The sequence below is a fragment of the Heterostelium album genome (assembly GCF_000004825.1).
Source record: "Heterostelium album PN500 unplaced genomic scaffold PPL_scaffold6, whole genome shotgun sequence".
In the NCBI taxonomy this organism is placed as follows: domain Eukaryota; phylum Evosea; class Eumycetozoa; order Acytosteliales; family Acytosteliaceae; genus Heterostelium; species Heterostelium album.
The window spans coordinates 1,633,093-1,655,654 of record NW_008805068.1 but is presented as its reverse complement, the minus strand read 5'-3'; the positions used below and the strand labels follow the sequence as shown (position 1 = coordinate 1,655,654).

General features: G+C 33.2%; 8 protein-coding genes across 8 annotated transcripts; 5 read left to right on the top strand and 3 right to left on the bottom strand.

Annotated features, from left to right (window-relative positions):
* Positions 1-34: 34 nt before the first annotated feature.
* dcd3A (ceramidase) lies at positions 35-973 on the top strand (the record flags this gene model as incomplete). The annotated part of the gene is made up of 1 exon (XM_020578060.1): positions 35-973. The coding sequence occupies one exon, from the start codon at positions 35-37 to the stop codon at positions 971-973; it is 939 nt and encodes a 312-aa protein (XP_020432508.1).
* Positions 974-1,252: 279 nt separating this feature from the next.
* rbbE (WD-40 repeat-containing protein) lies at positions 1,253-2,736 on the bottom strand (the record flags this gene model as incomplete). The annotated part of the gene is made up of 3 exons (XM_020578059.1): positions 1,253-1,656; positions 1,984-2,405; positions 2,510-2,736. The coding sequence occupies 3 exons, from the start codon at positions 2,734-2,736 to the stop codon at positions 1,253-1,255; spliced, it is 1,053 nt and encodes a 350-aa protein (XP_020432507.1).
* A 139-nt stretch (positions 2,737-2,875) lies between these two features.
* Positions 2,876-4,693, top strand: PPL_07220 (uncharacterized protein; the record flags this gene model as incomplete). The annotated part of the gene is made up of 2 exons (XM_020578058.1): positions 2,876-4,081; positions 4,211-4,693. 2 exons carry the CDS (start codon positions 2,876-2,878, stop codon positions 4,691-4,693), a joined length of 1,689 nt encoding a protein of 562 aa, XP_020432506.1.
* A 119-nt stretch (positions 4,694-4,812) lies between these two features.
* Positions 4,813-8,330, bottom strand: PPL_07219 (uncharacterized protein; the record flags this gene model as incomplete). The annotated part of the gene is made up of 5 exons (XM_020578057.1): positions 4,813-6,634; positions 7,033-7,402; positions 7,636-8,077; positions 8,159-8,282; positions 8,308-8,330. The coding sequence occupies 5 exons, from the start codon at positions 8,328-8,330 to the stop codon at positions 4,813-4,815; spliced, it is 2,781 nt and encodes a 926-aa protein (XP_020432505.1).
* Positions 8,331-8,913: 583 nt separating this feature from the next.
* Positions 8,914-11,102, top strand: hspD (heat shock protein Hsp90 family protein; the record flags this gene model as incomplete). Its single annotated transcript, XM_020578056.1, has 2 exons — positions 8,914-8,933; positions 9,023-11,102. 2 exons carry the CDS (start codon positions 8,914-8,916, stop codon positions 11,100-11,102), a joined length of 2,100 nt encoding a protein of 699 aa, XP_020432504.1.
* Positions 11,103-11,326: 224 nt separating this feature from the next.
* PPL_07217 (uroporphyrinogen-III synthase) lies at positions 11,327-13,316 on the top strand (the record flags this gene model as incomplete). Its single annotated transcript, XM_020578055.1, has 5 exons — positions 11,327-11,350; positions 11,377-11,415; positions 11,474-12,159; positions 12,205-12,432; positions 13,226-13,316. 5 exons carry the CDS (start codon positions 11,327-11,329, stop codon positions 13,314-13,316), a joined length of 1,068 nt encoding a protein of 355 aa, XP_020432503.1.
* A 584-nt stretch (positions 13,317-13,900) lies between these two features.
* On the top strand, positions 13,901-17,522 carry PPL_07216 (GRAM and VASt domain-containing protein; the record flags this gene model as incomplete). Its single annotated transcript, XM_020578054.1, has 6 exons — positions 13,901-14,209; positions 14,714-14,865; positions 15,010-15,175; positions 15,275-15,905; positions 15,987-17,036; positions 17,470-17,522. The coding sequence occupies 6 exons, from the start codon at positions 13,901-13,903 to the stop codon at positions 17,520-17,522; spliced, it is 2,361 nt and encodes a 786-aa protein (XP_020432502.1).
* A 177-nt stretch (positions 17,523-17,699) lies between these two features.
* On the bottom strand, positions 17,700-22,361 carry PPL_07215 (PHD zinc finger-containing protein; the record flags this gene model as incomplete). The annotated part of the gene is made up of 8 exons (XM_020578053.1): positions 17,700-17,775; positions 17,960-18,085; positions 18,156-19,283; positions 19,357-20,435; positions 20,512-20,738; positions 20,820-20,928; positions 21,023-21,241; positions 21,327-22,361. The coding sequence occupies 8 exons, from the start codon at positions 22,359-22,361 to the stop codon at positions 17,700-17,702; spliced, it is 3,999 nt and encodes a 1,332-aa protein (XP_020432501.1).
* Positions 22,362-22,562: the final 201 nt, after the last annotated feature.

Genomic DNA, 22,562 nt, shown 5'->3' with positions numbered 1-22,562 from the left:
ATCTCAAAAAAAAAAAACATAAAATTTTAAAATCATGTTATTGTTGGATATGATGAGTGCCCCAAACGCACAGTTTGAAACATTGGCACCTGTTCAACCGAATACAGCAAACTACTACTGGGGAAAGCCAACGTCATCGATCGATTGGTGCGAACCAAATTATGTAAAGTCTCCATATATCTGTGAATTCTATAATACATTGTCGAGTTTGGTGATCACATTCTACGCACTTTACGGAATGTACCTGACCAATTGCACGTCGTTCTCTGGTCACAATACCTATCATCTAAAGGTTCTGGCATCGCTAGGACTCAAAGGTCGCCTCAATCTCGGACTCTTCTCACTTGCCATCGTCGGTATTGGATCGGCGGCATTCCACGCCACCCTCCTCTATCAGAATCAGTTGTTTGACGAACTCCCTATGATCATTACCTCACTTATCATGTTGTATATTTTGGTTACAGTTGGTGAAGATGCCAACAAACGTGGATACCAAGGTGGAATTCTTGGAAACTCTTGGATGCGTCACGCCATGCCCTACTTCCTCACTGCCTACGGTTTGATTGTCTCTGTCTGGATCATTGTTATTCGTGACCAGCCAAAGATCTTACAGGTATCGTATGGTGCATTGGTTGTCTACATCATCTTCCACTCGTTCTACATCATCAAGCGTAAGAACATCGGAGTGTTCTCCGACCGAAAGTCACCGGATGTCTACCTCTACATCTACGCATTCATTGCATTCGCCGTTGGTTATGCATGCTGGGTTATCGAGCGTCAGTTTTGTGTCGATGGATATGTCATCTATGGTGTACAACTCCACGCACTCTGGCATATCGCCACCGGACTTGGTGTATTCGTTTGGATTCAATTTTTAATTTGTAGTTTACTAGAAGCCAAATACTACTCTGTTTCACTTCAACATTTCATTGGAATACCATCTGTTTATGCCGATCCAAAAAGAGCAGAATAATTGTTATTTGAAATCATAAATAGAACTTTTAAGATATATATATAATAATCATAATCTTTTTTTTTTTTTTTCTTTCTCAACATATATACTTGCTCTCTCGGAGAGTTGTTTAATCATCAAAAAAAAAGATAAAAGATAAAAGATAATAATAAAAACAATAGAAAAAAGAAAAAAAAAGAAAAGAAAACATATATATAAAGATATATAGTTTATTTCTTTTTGTTGTAATAATAACTATAAAAAAAAAAACAAAAGATTAGAAAGAGTATTACATTTTATTTATGATTCGTTTATTGTTATATTTTCATTATTATCTATATTTTGAGTATTAACAGTGTTTGCATGTATGAAACTACTGTTATCTCTTTCCGGTACTGTTGGATAAATATAAACATCTTCTTCTTCATCGCTACTGAATTCCGAAATCTTATCTGTTGTCATAATATCTATTATATCAATTTCCTTATTCTTATTATTATCTTTGTTATCGATTTGCATTGAGTTTGCATCTTTTTCTTTTTCCTTTTCTTTTTCTTTGTTTAGTTTCTCTTGTGCTTCTCTATCTTTCTTGTCTTTGGCATCTTCGAAATCGGCATCGAATTCATCCTCTCGCTCTATGTACTCTTCGTTCTCGTCCAGCTCTGTAAAGTCTGGTGCAAAGTCACTCCAACGTGCGGTGTACACTATCGACCAGATGTAGATGATACCCGACGCCGAAGTGGAGAGAATGATAGGTCTTAGCGGATGCCAGCAGAGATGATGCAATCCTTCGTTCGGACCCTCCAGATCTTTCACCAATCCACCATTGACATTCCACACGAAAATGGTGTGCATCGTTTTGTGGTGTTGTCCAGCGATGATATACTCAGAGTTGTTACTGAATCCACACGATTTCCATTGTATTCTATTTACATTGTCTTGGTAGTCACGCACGACCGTATGATTCTCCAAACTGTACAGCCTGATGATCTTGTCGTTCGAGTTGATCAACATATACTTTCCATTCTTACTAAACTGAAACTCCTTGACGCCGGCTGCTGTCGGCAGTTTAAACGTTCGTTCCACTTCCATGCTCTTTGAATCTATAATGGTGATCTGTCCACGCCAATCGCCGACAACGATCTTCTCTCCTTTTCTTGTAAACGATGCAATCATATTGTATTCTACCGACTTTGTCTTGCTATGAACTGGTTCATTTGGATCTGGCATTGCACATATCTTTGTTTGTTTCTTGGTCGACAGTTCTATCAGCAGAGGTGGTGATCCTGCCGGACAAACTATACACAGATCACTATTTCTTGGGTGAAGTTGAGAGAAGAGTACCGGTGATTCGAAATCAATCTTTGTTTCTATTGAGTCATCTATTAGGTTCCATAATATCAATGATCCATCGGTACTACAACTAAGTATTCTTTTACCGTTTCTTGTCCATCTACATTGTTGTTTAAGAGTAAATGTATAAAGTAAAGAGTATTAGTATCAGTATTCGATTTACTTATATATAAGTAACAAGATAATAGAAAATGATAGTTTTACCCAACAGAATTTACACATTGTTTATGAGCTTTCAATTGTTTAGATATTGATTTTGTATCGAAATCCCATATTACTACAACACCGGATTGATTACCGACAGCCAACAGTAAACCTCTTCTATTGAACTGTAAACAGTTTGCTTTTGATTCGACATGATCCACTAGATAATCTTCTATTGACTCTGGTACATCTCCTATTCTAAATGGATCTAATAAGCTAAGATTCATCTTTTATTAAAATAGATTAATCATGAAAATAAATTAATTTGTTTATTGTTTTTTTAATCAAATTCTTTTGATTCAAAAAATACTTCTTAAAAAAAAAAAAAAAAAAAAACAAATAAAATCATCAATAAATATACTATCAATGGATAGTAATAATAGTACTAAAAATTTCGGGTGTGAAGATCACCAAAGAGAATTTGAAATAATTTGCTATCAATGCAATAAATTGTTTTGTTCAAGATGTCTGGTACATCATAACAATCAATTTAGTCTAAATTCTCATAAGTGTGATCATATCGATGATATCAAATTTAGTTTAAATAATTGTCTAAATAATAATATCAATAGTTGTAGTGATAACAATAGTAATAATAACAATAATAATTCGAATAGCAATAGTTTTATAGATAAAAGATTAAAAGATATTTGGAGAAATATACGAGAGTCGGCGGTTTCTTATCAGAAAATAATGTCAACAGAAGCTGAAATATCACAACACTTTGAAAAACTATATCAATATCTTATGGTTGAGGAAAAAAAACTAAAGAATAAACTAGTTGAAAAAAGAGATTTGATGATATCTCAAATCGAGAACAATACTAGTGAACTCAAAAACCTAGTAAATATCATCAATATAAGTCGTAATAGTAACAGTAGTAATAGATCATCGGTAGACAATGAAATCATTGTTGAACAACAAGTTAATGATATGTCGATTGAGGATCCATCAGTATCAAGTGATACAACTGATCGATATTCAACGATATACATTGCTAGATCGGTCGGTGAAAGTACATCATTAAGCACATTCGTCAGAAAGAATAGTGATACAATATTCGACTTCTCCGAAAGTCAAAAGAAACAAATGGCAAGTCAATTGTCAACCTATCAAGACAGCTTTGATTCATTGATATTAGACTCGATATTGAAGCATTACTCCCAATTTTCTGGAAATATATTTGCTTCACAAATGGTGTGCCAATGTAGATTAACTACTAATCCATTTGACAATGTCACACTCAACAAAGTCATTGAAAATTCAATACAATTATCGATTGAGCAAAAAACCGAGTTGGAAAGAATAGAAGATCTCCGAAAACAAATTCCAACAGTTGCCAAGTCATTATCTCCCACCACCTATCTTGTCACTACCGACAGAGATCAATGTTTAAGTGTTATTGATATCTCAGTTTCCCCCTACTCTTCCTACCATAAGACTATTACCAAGTTTGGATTCATTAGTTGTCAAAACTCAATGGTCGCAGTCGGTGACACTGTCTATGCATTCGGAGGTGTCTCCAATACTAATCAATACTTTAAATACTCTGTAACACAGAAATCGTGTGAAGTAGGTCTGATGAAAGGCATCAATCCTAGCTACTGGATCTCGGCGTGCTTTGACGGCCAAGATCAAATCTATTTGGTTAACGGACACAAACAATCGCGATTAGATATCTTCAACATCAGCACCCAGAAGTTCAAAAGACACCTCAAAGCATTCGGAACTGAAGGTCCTCATATCATAACGATATTCCACAAAGGAAAGTTATATTCATTCTCTAGAAATGAAAAATCGATTTATATATACGATCCTTCGAACAATGTACTCAACAAATATGAAATAGATCAATTGTTTGATAAAACACATATGGCCTGCACCGATGGTCAAGGTAATATCTACCTCTATTCACACGACAAACGATTCATTAAGTTCGATGTCGCTGCCAATAAAGTCACCCAACTCAAGCCTTTGGAAGCCAATGTCTATTATCTATCGATGGTATATCGTACTTCATATTTGGATAGCTACATATATATTCTTGGTGGTACTAAATATGGAAATCATCGTTACTCAATTCAAGATAACATATGGGATAGCTCCTTAGACGGATTCGTTGGTGAAAGATGGAGATGTCCATCATTAGTTTTAGATATTGAAAGCAATAAACTAATATATTAAATAATAAAAGTATATTAATTATGTTTGTTTATTAAAGAGGTATAATGTGTATTTATAAAAGTTGTTTTTTTATATAAATCTGCAGTTAACAAATTTAAAGTACAATGGCGTTAATATTCTTACTTTATGCCAAAGATATACTGATAATTTTCAAAAAACTGATTAGTTGAATCGTTATGATCTGTTTGAACTGGACTAACAATTTCATTGAATTCGGATGTTGGTGTATTTTCGAAAAAAAAGTCAACCACACCAAAGTTACCCATGTCAAGTGCATAGGAAAGATGTGAGGCATCCCATTTCTCCTTTTGAATTTCGATGAAATATTTTACGATATCCAAGTGGTTGTAGAGAGCTGCATAAAATAATGGCATATCGATGCTATCACTTTTACCAAGTTTGCCCACCTCGAAGTAACTACGGACCAAATCTAAACAACCTTTCTCAGAAGCAACCTCGACTATATTAGAAATATAATGAGATCCCGAGGCATATTGTGTAAAGAAATGTTGTTCCATCAAACCGAAGAAATAATTGGACATTGCTTCTTGTGAGGTATTGTTGCAGCAAAAGATAAATGGTTCATCGCGATCCTTATGAACGATTTTGCCAAAAACATTCTCCAATAGATATTGAAACATTTCGAAATTATTGTTGATAATGGAATGAACGATCGATATATATGAGACACCTTCGGTTGTATTCTCATTCAACCATTTGACCATCTCGATATTGTTGTTTTCACAAGCATAGTCGATCGTATCTTTTCGTTTTCCTTCAACTCCATTCCCGTGTATCCATTTCACCATTTCCAGGTTGTTGGCTCTGGCTGCTCTACTAATTGCTGAATGGGTGCATAAACTTGGTTGATTGAACTGTAAATATTTAACTGAATCAAACTTGTTGGCGAATGCTGCATTTTCAATTGCTTTTTCAGTGAAACCATTTGTTGAATTCTCGTGAAGCCATTTCAACTTTTCCAAAGATCCAAAACCAGCATAGTCGACTGCTTCAGTTGGAAACCTTTCGGATCTATTCATTTTGATCCAGTTCAATGTTTCCAAAGAACATTTGAATATACTCTTCATACCACCATGAGTGAAGCCTTCAGTTCGATTCTCATGAAGCCATTTAATCGAATCGAAACAGCCAATTTTTAATGCACTATCCATCAAATCAGTTGCATATATGAACTTGTTGAAGTGTTGATGTACCCACTTGATAATTCCGAATAGATCGCTAATTGATGAGAGATTCTTGGCAATTTCATTGAAGTTGATTGTAATTTCATTGAAATCGATTAAATTAGAATAATTATCGATTAAATAGTTGAGAAATGTAATGTTTCCATTTGAACATGCAACTTGAATTACATCCTGATAGTTATCAATCTTTAAATCAGACTCCATCAACCATTTGAAAATATCAGTCTTTCCTTTCTTTGCTGTCAATTCATATATACTATCTTTATCAATGAGTTGCATTTTGCTTCCACTTTCTCTTAATACAGGTTTTAACTTATCATATAGCCACTTGACAACTTCAAGATCTGAATTGATTGGTGATTTGTTGAAAGCTTCAATATAATCACTGAGTTGCCAATCAATTGAGCTTTGTTGATCTAAAAACAATAACATCTCCAAACTTCCAGATAGAGATGCTTGTCTCATCATGATACTTGGTTTTACATAGTCACTTAACTTGAATTTAAATTCTTCTAAAAGCATTTTAACTATATCTAACTTTGCAAATCTAATTGATACTCTGATCGACTCGTAGTAGATCACTGAAAAACTATTCACCTCGTTCACTCGATTCTGTTGATACTTTTTAAGAAAGAGTTTAAACTGATCGATATAGCCAAACTTGATCAACAAATCGAATCTTTGTTGAAGATCTTTCCAAGTATATGATTCATAAGATTGATATTGATTTAATTGACTAACTTGTTTAAATATATCGATCTTTAATATTTTATTTTTAAATAACTTTAGAAACAATTCTTTATTCATCTTTATTCTTATTATCTTTGATATTTTTTTTATTAATATTTGTGCAGGGAGATATTTTTAGGAAGGGATTTTTTTTCATAAAAAAAAATACAAATAAAACTTGACAAAATGAGGCATGAGATTTTATTCCTTTTTTTAGTTTATCAAATACTTTCTTTGTAGATAGATTTTAATGAAATGAAAGTTGGTTTTATTTTCTAGAAACAATCGATCACAAATAAAATAAACTTTGGTTTTATAAAAGAAATATTATAAAATTAGAGATGAACATAAGTATTTTGTGTTGATTTATATGTTAATTTAATGAACAATAGTTAATATTGTTACATTGAATCAAAGATATATTGATAGTTTTCCAAAAACTGATCCATTAATTCATTATTTTCGGTATGATCTATATGGTCTGGAATAACAATTTCTTTGATTTCGGATGTTGCTGTATTTTCGAAAAAGATGTCAGCAACACCAAAGTTACCACGGCCAAGTGCATAGGAAAGGTGTGAGGCATCCCATTTCTCCTTTTGAATCTCGATGAAATATTTTACGATATTCAAGTGGCCATAGAACAACGCATAAAATAATGGCATATCGATGATATCACTTTTACCAAGTTTGCCCACCTCGAAGTAACTACGGACCAAATCTAAACAACCTTTCTCGGTAGAAATATCCAGAATTTGGGAAATATCATAAGTTCCTGAGCAATATTGTGTAAAGTCATGTTGTTCCATCAAGCCGAAGAAATAATTGGACATTGATTCCTGCGAGGTATTGTTGCAGCAAAAGATAAACGATTCATCGCGATCCTTATGAATGACTCTGCCAAAAACATTCTCCAATAGATATTGAAACATTTCGAAATTGTTGTTGATAATGGAATGAACGATCGATACAAATGAGGCACCTTCACACGGACCAAATCTAAACAACCTTTCTGAGAGGCAATTTCCAACGTTTTACTAATACTATAGTTATGAGATCCTGAGCAATCTAGTGTAAAGTCATGTTGCTTGATCAAACTGAAGAAAGAATTGGACATTGCTTCTTGTGAGGTATTACTGCAATAAAAGATAAATGATTCATCGCGATCGTCATGAATGATTCTGTTGAAAACATTCTCCAATAGATATTGAAACATTTCGAAATTGTTGTTGGCAATAGAGTGAACGATCGATACAAATGAAGCACCTTCAGTTCTATTCTCATTCAACCTTTTGACCATCTCGATATTGTTGTTTTCACAAGCGTAGTCTATCGCTTCCCTAGGACTTCCTTTAACTCCATTCTCGTGTATCCATTTCACCATTTCCAGGTTGTTGGCTCTGGCTGCTCTACTAATTGCTGAATGGGTGCATAAACTTGGTTGATTGAACTGTAAATATTTATTTATTTTTCTCATGAATCCATTTAATCAAGTCCAAACAACCTATAGAAAGTGCACCGTCCATCAAACCATTTGAATGGGAGAGTTTTTTAAAGCGTTGATGTACCCACTTGATAATTCCCAATGGATCGCTAATTGATGAGAGATTCTTGACAATCGGATTGAAGTTGATTGTAATTTCATTGAAATCGATCTTTAATATTTTATTTTTAAATAACTTCAGAAATAATTCTTTATTCATTTTTATTACTATCTTTGATCAATTGAACAAAAAAAAAATCACAAATCTTTAATCACAAAGGGAGAATTATTTTTAAAAAATATTTCTTAAAATAACTGTTTGTAATATCAAAGAATTGAAATCTCAAGTTATAAATCTAATTTTAAACTTGTCAATTTAGATTAAAAATTAAATTAAAACTTTTTTTGACCTTTTTGTTTTTTTTTTTTAATTAAATTTTTTTTTCATTAAATTTCTGTAAATTTTCATTTGGCAAATTTTGGTGAAATTAGGATGAAATTCCAATCAAAAATTCGACAGATTTCATGTATAAACTAAAAAATTAATTTTTTTAAAAAAATTATTGAACATGAATCTCAATAGGTTCTACATCAAGCTATAAAAGATTTGACTCAAGGTTTTTTGTTCTTTAAAATTTTGCTCTAATTTTGAATAATAATTAATTTTATCTTTCTAAGGTAATGTATAATAAATAGATAAACTTATTCCTTTTTTAATATTAATAGTAGTATTCTAACAATTTATTTACTCTACAAAATATATAGTTGTCAATATTTTATTATAAATACATAATATATATAAAATGTCTGGAGAAGTCGAAAGGTAAGAATAAAGAAAGAAAATATTTTAACATAATATTGTGGATGTTTTTGAATAAAAAACTAATTTTATTTTGTATTTGTTGTATTTAGATTCACATTCCAAGCTGAGATTAATCAGTTGATGAGTTTGATCATCAATACTTTCTATTCCAATAAGGAAGTATTCTTGAGAGAACTCATTTCCAATGCCTCTGATGCTTTGGATAAGATCCGTTATCAATCATTGTCCGATGTCTCTGTTTTGGACTCAAAGAGAGAGTTGGAGATTAAGATCATCCCAAACAAGGAAGCCAAGACTTTGACTATTATTGATTCCGGTGTTGGTATGACCAAGGCTGATTTGGTAAAGAACCTCGGTACCATTGCCAACTCTGGTACCAAGTCATTCATGGAGCAACTCCAATCTGGTGCTGCCGATGTATCTATGATCGGTCAATTCGGTGTTGGTTTCTACTCTGCCTACTTGGTTGCCGACACTGTCATCGTCCACTCAAAGAACAACGACGACGAGCAATACGTCTGGGAGTCATCTGCCGGTGGTGAGTTCACCGTTGCCCTCGACCACACCGAGCCATTGGGTCGTGGTACCAAGATTGTTTTACATATGAAGGAAGATCAACTCGACTACTTGGACGAGCAAAAGATTAAGAATTTGGTCAAGAAACACTCAGAGTTCATCCAATACCCAATCTCCCTCTACGTCACCAAGGAGGTCGAGAAGGAAGTTGAAGAGCCAAAGACCGAAGAGAAGACCGAAGACGAATCATCCAGCGCCAAGATCGAAGAGATCGAAGAGGATGAGGAGAAGAAGGACAAGAAGAAGGTCAAGGAAACCACCCACGAATTCGAGATCCTCAACAAGACCAAGCCAATCTGGACCAAGAATCCAAATGACGTCACCAAGGAGGAATACACTGCTTTCTACAAGTCAATCTCCAACGACTGGGAAGAGCCATTGGCCCATAAGCATTTCTCTGTCGAAGGTCAACTCGAGTTCAAGTCGATCCTCTTTGTACCAAAGAGAGCCCCATTCGATTTGTTCGAATCAAAGAAGAAGCACAACAACATCAAGTTGTACGTCAAGCGTGTTTTCATTATGGACAACTGTCAAGAGTTGATCCCAGAGTACCTCAACTTTGTCCGTGGTATCGTCGACTCTGAAGATCTCCCATTGAACATCTCTCGTGAGACCCTCCAACAAAACAAGATCCTCAAGGTCATCCGTAAGAATTTGGTCAAGAAGTGTCTCGAGATGTTTGCCGAGATCGCCGAAAACAAGGACGACTACAAGAAGTTCTACGAAGCCTTTGCCAAGAACTTGAAGCTCGGTATCCACGAAGACACCCAAAACAGAGAGAAGTTGGCCGACTTGCTCCGTTACCAAACCTCAAAGTCTGGTGACGATTTCGCCACCCTCAAGGAGTACGTTGCCCGTATGAAGGAGAACCAAAAGGACATCTATTACATCACCGGTGAATCAAAGAAGACCGTCGAGAACTCACCATTCGTTGAAGCCCTCAAGAAGAAGTCCCTCGAAGTCATCTACATGGTTGACCCAATCGATGAGTACGCCGTCCAACAACTCAAGGAGTTCGACGGTAAGAAGCTCGTCTCCATCACCAAGGAAGGTTTGAAGCTCGAGGAAACCGAAGAGGAGAAGCAAAAGGCCGAAAACGACAAGAAAGACAACGAAGAGCTCTGCAAGGAGATCAAGGACGTCCTCGGAGACAAGGTTGAGAAGGTCGTCGTTTCCAACCGTATCGTCCAATCACCATGTGTTTTGGTCACCGGTGAATTCGGTTGGTCCTCCAATATGGAGCGTATCATGAAGGCTCAAGCCTTGCGTGACAACTCCATGTCCACCTACATGACCTCCAAGAAGACTTTGGAAATCAACCCAGATCACCCAATCATTGCCGAGCTCCGTAAGCGTTCCAATGAAAAGGCCAAGACCTTCAAGGACTACGTCTACTTGTTGTACGAAACCTCTTTGTTGTCCTCTGGTTTCTCTTTGGATGATCCAAACTCATTCACCTCACGTATCCATCGTATGATCAAGTTGGGTCTCGAAATCCAAGATGCCGCCGAAGAAGTCGCCACCTCCTCCTCTGAGGATATGCCACCATTAGAGTCTTCCAACGAAGCCTCCCAAATGGAACAAGTCGACTAAATATTCACTATCCCAACCATAAATCATATAGAAACAACAATATAATATTATTATAGTATCATTTTAATAAATAAATCAACATTTATTAATAATATATAAAAACTTTGTAAAAAAAAAAATTAAAACAAAAATACAAAATCTTTTTTTTTTTCTTTATTTTGATCAAAATTTTAAAACAACAAATTATCTGTACCACTTTTATATATACATGTAAATATTTATATATGAACAATAATAGTAGTAAATCAGTTCTTAATTTTTAAAATCAAAAAAGAATGATCCTAAATTAAATAATGATGATCCATATCAAGTTGTAAGTTTTTTAAGATCTAATGTAACATGTGTACTATATGAAATTAATTTAAAGATAGTTGTTTAGAGAGAATGGTTATAATGTTGAATTCCAAACAGTTTTAAATATAAAGAGATGTGGTCATCAATCATTAATTGATACTTTATTTGAAGTAGACAATTATGATTGTTTATTAGTTACCAGTATCAATGCAATTCATACACTTGTCGAATCTATAGATTTTTTCAATAATACTAGTAATAATAATAAGACATCAGCATCTTTGTATATAAATATTTTAAAACAATGGGTTGAACATAAACAATTCCTATTTGTTGGTGAATCTTCACTTAATCATTTGAATGAATCACTCCAAAAGTTAAATCTACCTATAATTTCAAATTATCTTGTCGCAACCAATGCAAGATCATTAGGTTCATCAATAATAATAGATCAACAACAAAAACAAGAACAGCAACAAGATCGACAGGAAAGAGAACAACAAAATGGAATTGAAAAAGCTGTTGAAAAATTAGGAGAATATGATCATTCATCAACATCATCACCACAAGTAAAAGAAGATCTTCAAAAGTCAACAACAACATCGTTGAAGATATTATATTTGTGTGGTAATTTGCGAAGAGATGAACTACCATCGATGTTAGTGGAACCAGCTTTCAAATTGAAAGAATTGGTTGTATACGAAACAACATCGATCATCATCAATGATATGAATGATGTCGATCTTGATCAACAACAGCAGCAGTGTGTTGAACAACAAAAAATATCAGAGTGGGTAGTTTTTTTTAGTCCATCAGGTGTGAGTCATTCCACGGTGAAACTTGGTCATCGAATAGCTGCCATAGGCAAAACTACGGCACAAGCAATAGAATCACATGGAATAAGAGTCGATGCAGTCGCCTTGCAACCCACACCTAATTCACTGTTAGAGTCAATCGAAAATAATAATAACAATAACAACAACAAAGATGATCAATCATTGAGTAGTGACAACATTCTCTCTCTAAAGTCTGGCGAGCAAAAACAACAACCCTAGCTGTCGCAATGCAACATCATGTTGTCATGCAAAAAAGCACTATTTCACAAAAAATAAAAAAAAATCAATTTTTTTTTAAATCATTATTCAACTTGTTGGTGTGATTGCTGACCAACATATATTCCATTTTGGTAATGGTGATAATAATAATATTGATTAAAAATAATTGTTAAATTTGATCGTGTTTTATGATATAAAATTAAACATATGTTTTTATTTTTATTTTATTGTTAACAACAACAATACTTGTGTTTTCTTTTTGATCAATCAGTAAAAAAAACCAAAATAAAAACAAAAACCAATCAACGTTTAATATTTGTTCACACTCAATTAATTTAAACACATATTATTTATTTTATTTATCTATAAATCACCATTCTTTCATCATCATTTCAATCGTCATCTAACACAAACATTAATTGTTCAATTACAGTTCATTTAATTTGTTTAATCAAAAGTTTATTTATATATTCTATTATTTTATTTATTTTATTTATAAATATTATAGTTCTGTTTTTCAATTAATAATAATAACCATTTTAGTACATTCTCAAATAGACATCGTCATTTGTCAACATCAAAATAAAATCTTGAAAAATTATTTTACTAACATCAAAAAATCAATTTTTTAATTTTTTTTTTAAATTTTCTATAAAAATTGTTCCTGGTTAGTGTATAAATCAATCAACCATCTTCATCTACTTCTGATTATGACAGAAGAATAAATAACAAACACTTAATTACAGCAAAACAAAACAAAATAATTTTCAATAGTAAACAATCTTTTAAACAACACAACAGCATCAAACAACAATTGTTTAATTTAAATAGTAAAACTAAACATAGCAAGTTCAATCTTTCTTGAATTCTAGAGAATAGTGCTTTGCTTTCACCAAAAGTCATATAATTATATATAACCATCATTCTTTGTTTTTAAAGAATTAACCCTATTCGCCCAATCTTAAAATTATTGTTTAATTTTTTTTTTTGATAAAAATTTTGCAACTTTTAAATTAAAAAAACAATCAGATTTAATTTGTTGTATATTTATAAGATATTTTTGGATACAAAGCTATTTCAACATAATCCTTTAAAATAGCATCATTTTTACAAATTTGCAGATATCTCATTTGTATTTGCAATTCAATTTTTGTAGCAATAGCAATCAAAAATCTTAAACAAATATTTATTTCCAACTGACTACCTTACATCGCCCGCCAACTCTATCAGCATGTTTAATTAATTATAAATAACAACAGAATAGAGTAGAATAAGTTGTAGTTCAATCCAATATATATTTATATTATTTATTTATAAAAACAGAAAGTTCAAAACATATATATTTCCAACACTTGGAATAATAACAATATTACAAGAGTTGTCGTTTCGTTCATAGAGTAAAGATTAGTTTCTAAATTGTATATATATATCATATATTCACAAATAATAATGTCATCTTTTAACAATGATGGTAGTATTTTAAATAATAACAATAATAGTCCACCGTTGAATCATCAGAATTCAAATAATAGTGGAAATTCACCGGTTTCATACACCATACAATCGCCAGCATTTATATCACCGTCATCAACAGTACCGTCATCACCAAGCAATGATGGCATTCCAACATCAACGTGTTCCACTCCGGGAGGCAAAGAGCGTCCAAAATCCAAAGAATATCTTGGTGACATGAACAAGTCCTCAGGAAAAGATGTTCGCAATAGAAGTCAAAGTGAGGCCGACAAAATTGATGAAAAGGTATGGGATCTAAATGAGGCAAACAATCAAACACACCCATTATTTAGATTATTAAATTGTTTGATTTTCAATGAAATTCATTGCCATTCCACTTACCTTCACATAAAAAAAAAATCAAAAAAAAAAATCAACCCTCAACAACATTTCATAATTTTGAATATTTAAATTTTTATTTCTTTTTTTTTCATTTTGTGTCAAAAATTAACAATTTCAAAACACACAATTTAATTGATGATTCAATGATTGATACACCCATCACCAATTTGGTCAACAATCAATAAATTAAAAAAAAAAAAAAAAACAAAGTAATAACACAATTAATCATTTTGTTTCATATATCATTGATATATGTTTGTTTTGTTTATAAAATAAACCTAAAAAACAAAAAACAACAAGCTATTTATATTTTCTTTATTTTTTTTTATAATAATATTATAAATGATATTAATTTGTATAAAATAATAATAATAATAATATAAATATTTATATATATATGTAATATAGCATAAAAAGAAACCATTTCTATCACCAAAGATGTTGTTACCAGGCAAAAAGAGTAGTACAGTTTATGAAGAGCCACCCATTTCAAAGACACTCGATAGTAGAATGAAGAGTAATCCGTATATTAAAAAGTTTAAATTACCATCTTCAGAGTTGTTAGTCAATGGTATGTTGTTCATTTATAAATGGGTCTTTGATTGATCAGTTGATTCTTTTGATGGTTCGGGAACTAATTTAATTTTTTCAACTTTTTTTTTTTATTATCGGACGTCAACAGACTACTCATCGGCATTATATAGACAGATACTGTTACATGGTAGATTGTATTTATTTTCAAACTACATATGTTTTGAATCAAAGATATTTGGAATCAAGACGACAGAGATCATTCAAATACAAAATATTACATCCATTGCAAAGAAGAGATTCCCTGTTGCTATTGAAATAGTTGCTCAATCTCAAAAGGTATACATAAGTTTTGCTTATTTATTATTCTTTTTTTTTTTTAAAACTTAAGTATCAAGTTATTAATAATAGTAATTACAACTATTTCTTTAATTTTAGTTTGTATTTGCTTCATTTGTATCTAGAGATAAAACATTTCATGATTTGATGAATAGTTGGAGAGAAGTAACCGGAGAATCGCATGAGGATGTCTCTTCACATAGTATAGATGATGATATTGATGACGATCATATTAATTCATTCGAAGAGTCTTCTTCCAGTGGCAATGGTGTAACGACACCACCAAATATCATCGAGAAATCAAGTGTTATTTCTGATTCTCTATTGTTATCAATAGAGTCAATCAATAATACAGATCAACAAAATGGTGATTTTAAATATACTTTAGATAATAACAGTAATAATAATAATAGCAGCAGCAGCAGTAGTAATAGTAACAGTGATCAAAATAATATAAATATAAATAAAGATAATAGCAATAATTTGAACGAAAAACAACAAAATATAATAAATAATGATGGTAATAAAATGGAAAACGGTCATATCAACAACAACAACAATAATAGTAATAATAATAATATAGTTAATAATAGTAATAATAGTAATAGTAATAATATAAATAATGTAAAAGAAAATAATCATATAGAAAAGAGTCCATTTGATGAGCTCTATGGTAATTATGAACAATTTCTTTCAACTAATGAACAATCATCTATATTAGAGAGTTCAAGTATGTATCGAATCGACTACTTTATTTTAATAGGTGTAGTACAGGTTACTAACAGGTTCAAAATATTATTATTATTTTTAGTTTCAGAGTTTCAAGAATTGCTTTCAGAGAATTTCAATGTGAGTGTAGTCAATTTCTTTAGGGCGTTGTGTTCGGATCAATGTAATTTCGCGTTTACCTATCATGCCAAGCGTGGTGATTCTAATATCGTAGTGAAGAATTGGGCACATCGAGAGCGTTTCGGTACGGTCAGAGAGTTGGAGTATGTTGCTCCAGTGAATTCTCCGATCGGTCCTGATAAGACCAGGATTCAAGAGACTCAGCGATATCATCTGACCAACAAGAAACTCTCGATCGAGACCGATACCATTATGCTCGATATCCCGTATGGCGATCACTTTAGAATCGAAGCGAAATGGGACGTTGTGGAGACCTCTGCCGAGACATGTCGACTATCGATTCAGATTTGCGTGCGTTTCATCAAGAAGACCTGGTTCAAGAGCAAGATCGAGAGTGGCACCATCAAAGAGTCGAAAGGATCGTTCAGTCAATGGGTGCAACTGGCCAAGCAGGAAATCCAAAAGATGTTGCAGCTCAAGAAGCCAACGGTCGCGACTGTCTCTGGCGCCTCTACAAGTGCCGCTGCTGCTCCGGCAGCGGGTTCTGCTTCTTCGTCATCCTCCAACACACCACAGCAACCACAGCTCGTATTATCTCAACAGCTCAACAAGTCTGTCGAGAAGAAGTTGCTGAATGAAGAAGGAATATCCTCAGATTCACCAAAGCCACATCATTCTAGATCGCGTAGTCGTCAGCATCTGGTTAGTTCCTCTGGTCAGGTCACAACCACTCCGAATCTTAATCAATCGATTACAGAGAGATTGGCAGCAGAGAGCAGCAGCAATTTAACACCATTAAAACAACAGAGTACACCTACTTATTTAACAACTCCAACAATATCACCTTTTAATAATAACAACAATGATCACATTAATAATAACAATCATTCAACCACCACCTTTAATAATAATCAATCAGTTGACAGTAATAGTCAATTCCAACTTAAATTCAATTCTAAATATGGAGGAGTCACACTATCGGGAATAGCATTATTCTCTATCATTCTGCTATGTATATCATTGTATTTCTACATGTATATGAAAATCATTTCACTAAGCTCGAAATTGGAAACCATTGAAAATATTTTGTTGGATGTTTTAAAGCATTCTTCAACAACAAATAAAAATCAATGACCAATGTCTTACAACCAAACTTTTTACATTGTCTAACATTTATGTGGCTGTGAAAAACAACCCAACAAGATTTCTTTAGAATTTGTTGTTTATGCTGTAGGAGGAACTGGAAGAGGCATTTTCCTAAACTCCATGGTGCATGAAGAACATCTTTGTGTTCCAAATCAATGACCAAAAGAAAAAAAATTTTACAAACAAAATCTATTTCTATTTCTTTTCCAAAACCAACAATGATAACACAGCCTCTATCAAGATTAAATAACAAAAATGGTGAGTACTCACTGTTGACCAATAGCTTTACTCAACAACAGTTCCCATACACTTTAGGAAACCTTGGTTATGTCCAACAAGTCTTTATCTTTGAATCCTCACTCTATTTTTGTATCCTTCCAAATCTCTTTTTTTGAAATTGTAGCTATTGACATTGGTACAAACAAAATCCAAAGCATATTCAAGAAGTACCAATTTTTTGCAGTTTCCCAGTACATGTTCGACCAAAATGGATATATTGGCATTGATTAGTGAAAAAGACTCGCCTTATTTATACACGATCAATCTTGATACTCTTCAATAACTTTGACCATACATTCTGTGCACAATAAATATCATAACTTGTTCTTTTTAATTTATAAATGTATAAAACTATAGTTGAAGGGATAATAATGTTTTTTTTTTGTACAGTAAAATCAAACAATACAGTATTGAAATTTTATTTTGGTGGCTTCAGATTCAATGTTTTTAGCGTGGGGCGCAAACTTTCTAGGAGTGTTCACACACATATGGTGCACATCTGTAAAAAACTGTTCATATGATTTGTAGTGGTCCCTACTAATTCTCAAGCTGATATGATCAAGATGTTTGACTGTGTCTCTGATTCCACATTCACGTCCACGAACTTTGAAAAAGCCTTGTTTACTACAATCAGCACTGCATAAAGTAAAATTAAATTATTAGATATACATATATTTTTGGTATCTTATCTGGTTTTGTTATTTACCTTGATAGCATATTCAAAATCTTTAAAAGTTCTTGCTTTTGTACTGTTTTCTTTGAACCGTTATTGCTTTCGGTTGTTGGTGATTCATCCTTGGGTTGAGCTTTGGTCGATTCCTCTTGTGCATTGGTTGGCTCTTCTTGAATAGTAGATTCCTCATCGATCAATTCCTCTTGTATTGGTTCGTCTTGTATTATAGATTCTTCATCGATCAATTCCTTGTCAACGATGATCGATTCTTCTTCTTCTTCTTCTTCTTCTTGTGTTGTTGTCGACACTTCTGCCACCTCTTTAGTTGTAATTTCCTCACCCTCATTTGATTCGTCAAGCATTGAAAAGTCTTGGGGTGATTGTTGTTGCTGCTGCAGTGAACTATTTGGCTTTGGTGATCTGAGTTTTCGAACGAGTGAAACAAATTTTGGTGTCGATGGTGAAGTTGGTTTTGTGTTGATCGTTGAATCTTCTTCCAAAATACATTCATCTGCTTTCTCAAGAGATACTGGTTGGGTGGATGAGTCACCACTGGTATCCATGGGATCGAACGATAAAGCTTTGGGAACATCAATTAACTCTTCTATAGGTGGTAACATTGGAATTGGTGGAAGTTGTGCAGCGGTGGTTGATAGAACTTTTCTTCTAAGTGAAAATGGTTTAAAAGTTGGAGAAGGTGAAGTTATAGTTGAGGTTATTGGAGGTGAAGGCGCAGGTGCAGGTGCAGCTGGTGGTGATGGTGGAGACGCAGGTGTAGGTATTGATTGAATAGGTCGAATGGGTTTGGCTTGCACAGTTGGCACAACAGGTGTGGGAGTAGAGTTGATTCTGTTTGATCTGAGAGAGGCCCTGCTGCTTCTGCTACTAGTTGGTGTAGCGGGTGTGTTGTCGAGTTTAATTCGTTTGTTGGCATTTGTGGTTGTGCTGTTGGTAGTGGTTGTCGTGGTGGTGGTGGCTGTTGATGCTGTTGGCTGATTCGTAGGATTGATTATGTCGTTAATCAATTTCGAAATGGTTTCGCTCGACATATTTGGATCATAGTTTTGCTGTAGTTTCGATACAATATTCTCCAATAGTTTTGATGATTTATATACAATAGTTTTGGAGTTATTATATAACTGTGAATTTGAACAAATCAATCTAAACAAAACAGAAAAAGTAAAACATTAATGATTGAACTGTTGCTATTGTTATTGTTGTTGTTTTAACTTACAATAAATCTTTAAAGAACTCTTGACTTGTTTCATATTGGTAGAGTCTTATCTTTTGCTCGATATTGGTCAGACACATTGGATGTGAGATTACGCTAAAGTAGTTTGGTGCCTGTAGCTCGGTGACCGGTTCGACAAACGGCAGGAATTGATCGATATCAATTAGGTAGTCAATGACTGTTTGATAGTAATGATAGTCACTGATGGCATAGAGATCGACAATTCGTTTCACGTTTTGGTAGTAGAGACGTTTCAATTTCTCACGTTTCTTGAGTACCTCCAAAATAGTTCTGACTCTTTCCAAATCCTTTCTCAACATGAGCAAATGATTGAAATCGGAAGGTGTATTCGGACCTGCTTCTGTAGAGTGAAGAGTGGAGCGTAGACTGTAGATAATAGATGGTTGAAATCGCTTGATCAAAGCCAATCCACTTCGACTGATACGCTTCTTGACCCAATACTCATAGACTGCCTGCAAGAATCGAGGTGAAGGTGGTTTAATTCTCAGAAATGCTTTCTTTAGTGAAATCAAACCTGCTTTCTTTGCTGTGATACCTGTTTCTGTTTGAATCTTGTTGGGTTTCTCTGGTGATACTTTATCAATCTTTGATTGTTTGGTTGGAGTTTGTATTTGTTTTTGTTTGTTTGGTGTATGTAGTTGAACTTGTTGTTGTAGTTGTTGTTTTGTTGGTGTCTTTAGTAACTGTAGTTGTCTCTCGATTATTGCTTTAGTTTCTTGATTCTTTAAAGGTCTTCCTCTTTTCCTGGGGGTTATCACAATACCTTGTTCACTTAGTGCAGCTGCAGTTGCCAATTGTTCCATTCGCTTCAGCTGAGATGCTTTACTCTTGAATGGTCTGCCTCTTTTCTTTGGTGTTTCAACCTGTACTTCATCTTCACTCTCATGTTCCTCTTCACTTTCATCAGCTGAATCTTCTTCCTCCTCCTCCTCTTCGCTATAACTCTCTTCACTGCTACTGCTAGATTCACTTTCACTCTCACTCTCTGATATTGAATCGTCATTTTCATCTTCGATCTTCTTCTCCTCTTGATAGTCTTTTGCTCTATGTAATTGTTTAAACTATAAAAGTAAATTAGTAATTTGTTGTTGTACCAGTTGTTATGGATGTTATTAGTGAATAACGATGATAGTTTACATGTTTTTTACAAAAGATCAAATGTGGAGTTGGATTCTCTTGGAAGCTGTCTCGTTGCTGTTTCTTTATGCAATAAGGATGAAAAGCAACTGCACAGTTTCGCTCACGACACTGGATACATGCACCACCTTTCTTTTTACAAACGGTGCATTTCAATCTGAATCTCTTCTTTGGTATTTGATTAAATATTTGTGATGGTCCAACTTTTTCCTTTCCAACTCCTGTCTCTGTATGATTTATAAATAAATATAAGCAGAATAGTTTAGTAGTGAATTCATAAAACAATGTTGTTGTTTTCGATTACTTACTTGCCAATCTATTGATTTCCGGTATATTCAAGAGACACACTAAATGTACCCACTCGCCATCGACCGTTTGTTTCAATGCACCGTTCTTCATATTACAAAGACGACAGGACTTGAATATCAAAGATTATATATATATATATTGGTTATATTAGTATTGAATGATCAAGATGTTATGTTTGTCGTTGATTTCTATCTAAACATACAATAGTTGCTTTGGCAGGTGATTCACATTTCTGACAAAACCAATGACCTTCAGGAATCAAACGAATACCATAGCACTCTTGATGTACTGCAATGTCGCACCCATCACAATAAACAATTTGATTGGTATCGTCTGATGTGCCATCGAAGCACACTGAACATACATCCTCTGCTTCTATCGAACTGAAATGTGGAAACATATCACTTCCTGTCTCTTGTTTCTATGATATTTTATAAATATATATATATATATTAATTAATTAATTGAATGGTCATTGAAATAAATCAAAACAACACTACACTTACATATTGAAAAGTTTCTTTTTCTAAACGATCGATTGTCATTTCGAATTCATCTTCTGTGTGGTTGGTTGCAGAGTTCTTGTTGTATGCTTCCAACCATTGTTCGTCTTCACTATCCATGTCATACTCTATGGCAGCGTCCAACTCTTCACCGGATCGCTCTTTATAGATGATAAAGTTGATTGGTTTCTGAAAGGGTGCAGTTGATCGATCTTCTGCCACCTCTCTATACGATGCCTGATGTAATTCATTCTGATTCTCTTTTAAATATCTAAATCTCTGACTATATTCTTTTTCATTCGGTAAATGATGATGTTGTTGTTGTTGATGATTATTCGTAACTATATTATTATTATTATTATTTGTCTTTTTAAACCTATTATTATTATTATTATTTAAAATATTATTGATATTATTTATGTTTTCATCTGGTAATATAACTTTAACTGATTGTGAATGTTCAAGTACTTCATTATAGTTATCTGATTCGTTATTGAAGATTGGTAGTTTTAAATCTACCAACTTGATTGAAAATGAAGGTAAGTTGTTATCTGTCTCGTCTTGATCACATTCGTCTGAGACTGTATTTGCTATATTCTTAAACCTATTATTTAAATTATTATTATTATTATTATTACTATTATTGTTATTGCTATCTTTGTTATGATGATTATTATCTTTATGAGGTGTTATCTTTTGTTTGTTTCGAGGTGATATACAACTGTCATGATGATTATGATTATGATTGTGACTATGACTATGACCATTCATTCCATGCCTTTTAACTCCAGGTGTTTTAAATACAGGAGCAGCTGTAGGTTTTATTGGTGTAGACGGTGTAGACGGTGTAGATGGTATAGCTGTAGTGGATGTTGTTGTTGTCGTTGTTGTCGTTGGAACATCGCTAGCAGGACGATTAGGAGTAGCAACAGAGGAAGATAACGGTGATGTTAAAGATACACCACTAGCAGCAGTAGCAACAACACCGTTTTGTATTGCATCAATACTCAATCTATGAGCTCTCTTTTTCCTTCCCATACTATTATATCTATTAATATATATAAGTATATAATAAATAATATAAAATTTAAATATTATTTACATATATAAATAAATATAAATATAAATGTTAAAATCTGTATAAATATATTTTATTGTAAATAAATAAATAGATAGATAGTTTATTTTTAAAAAAAAAAAAACTACAACCAAAAAAAAATAATAATATCTTTTATTATG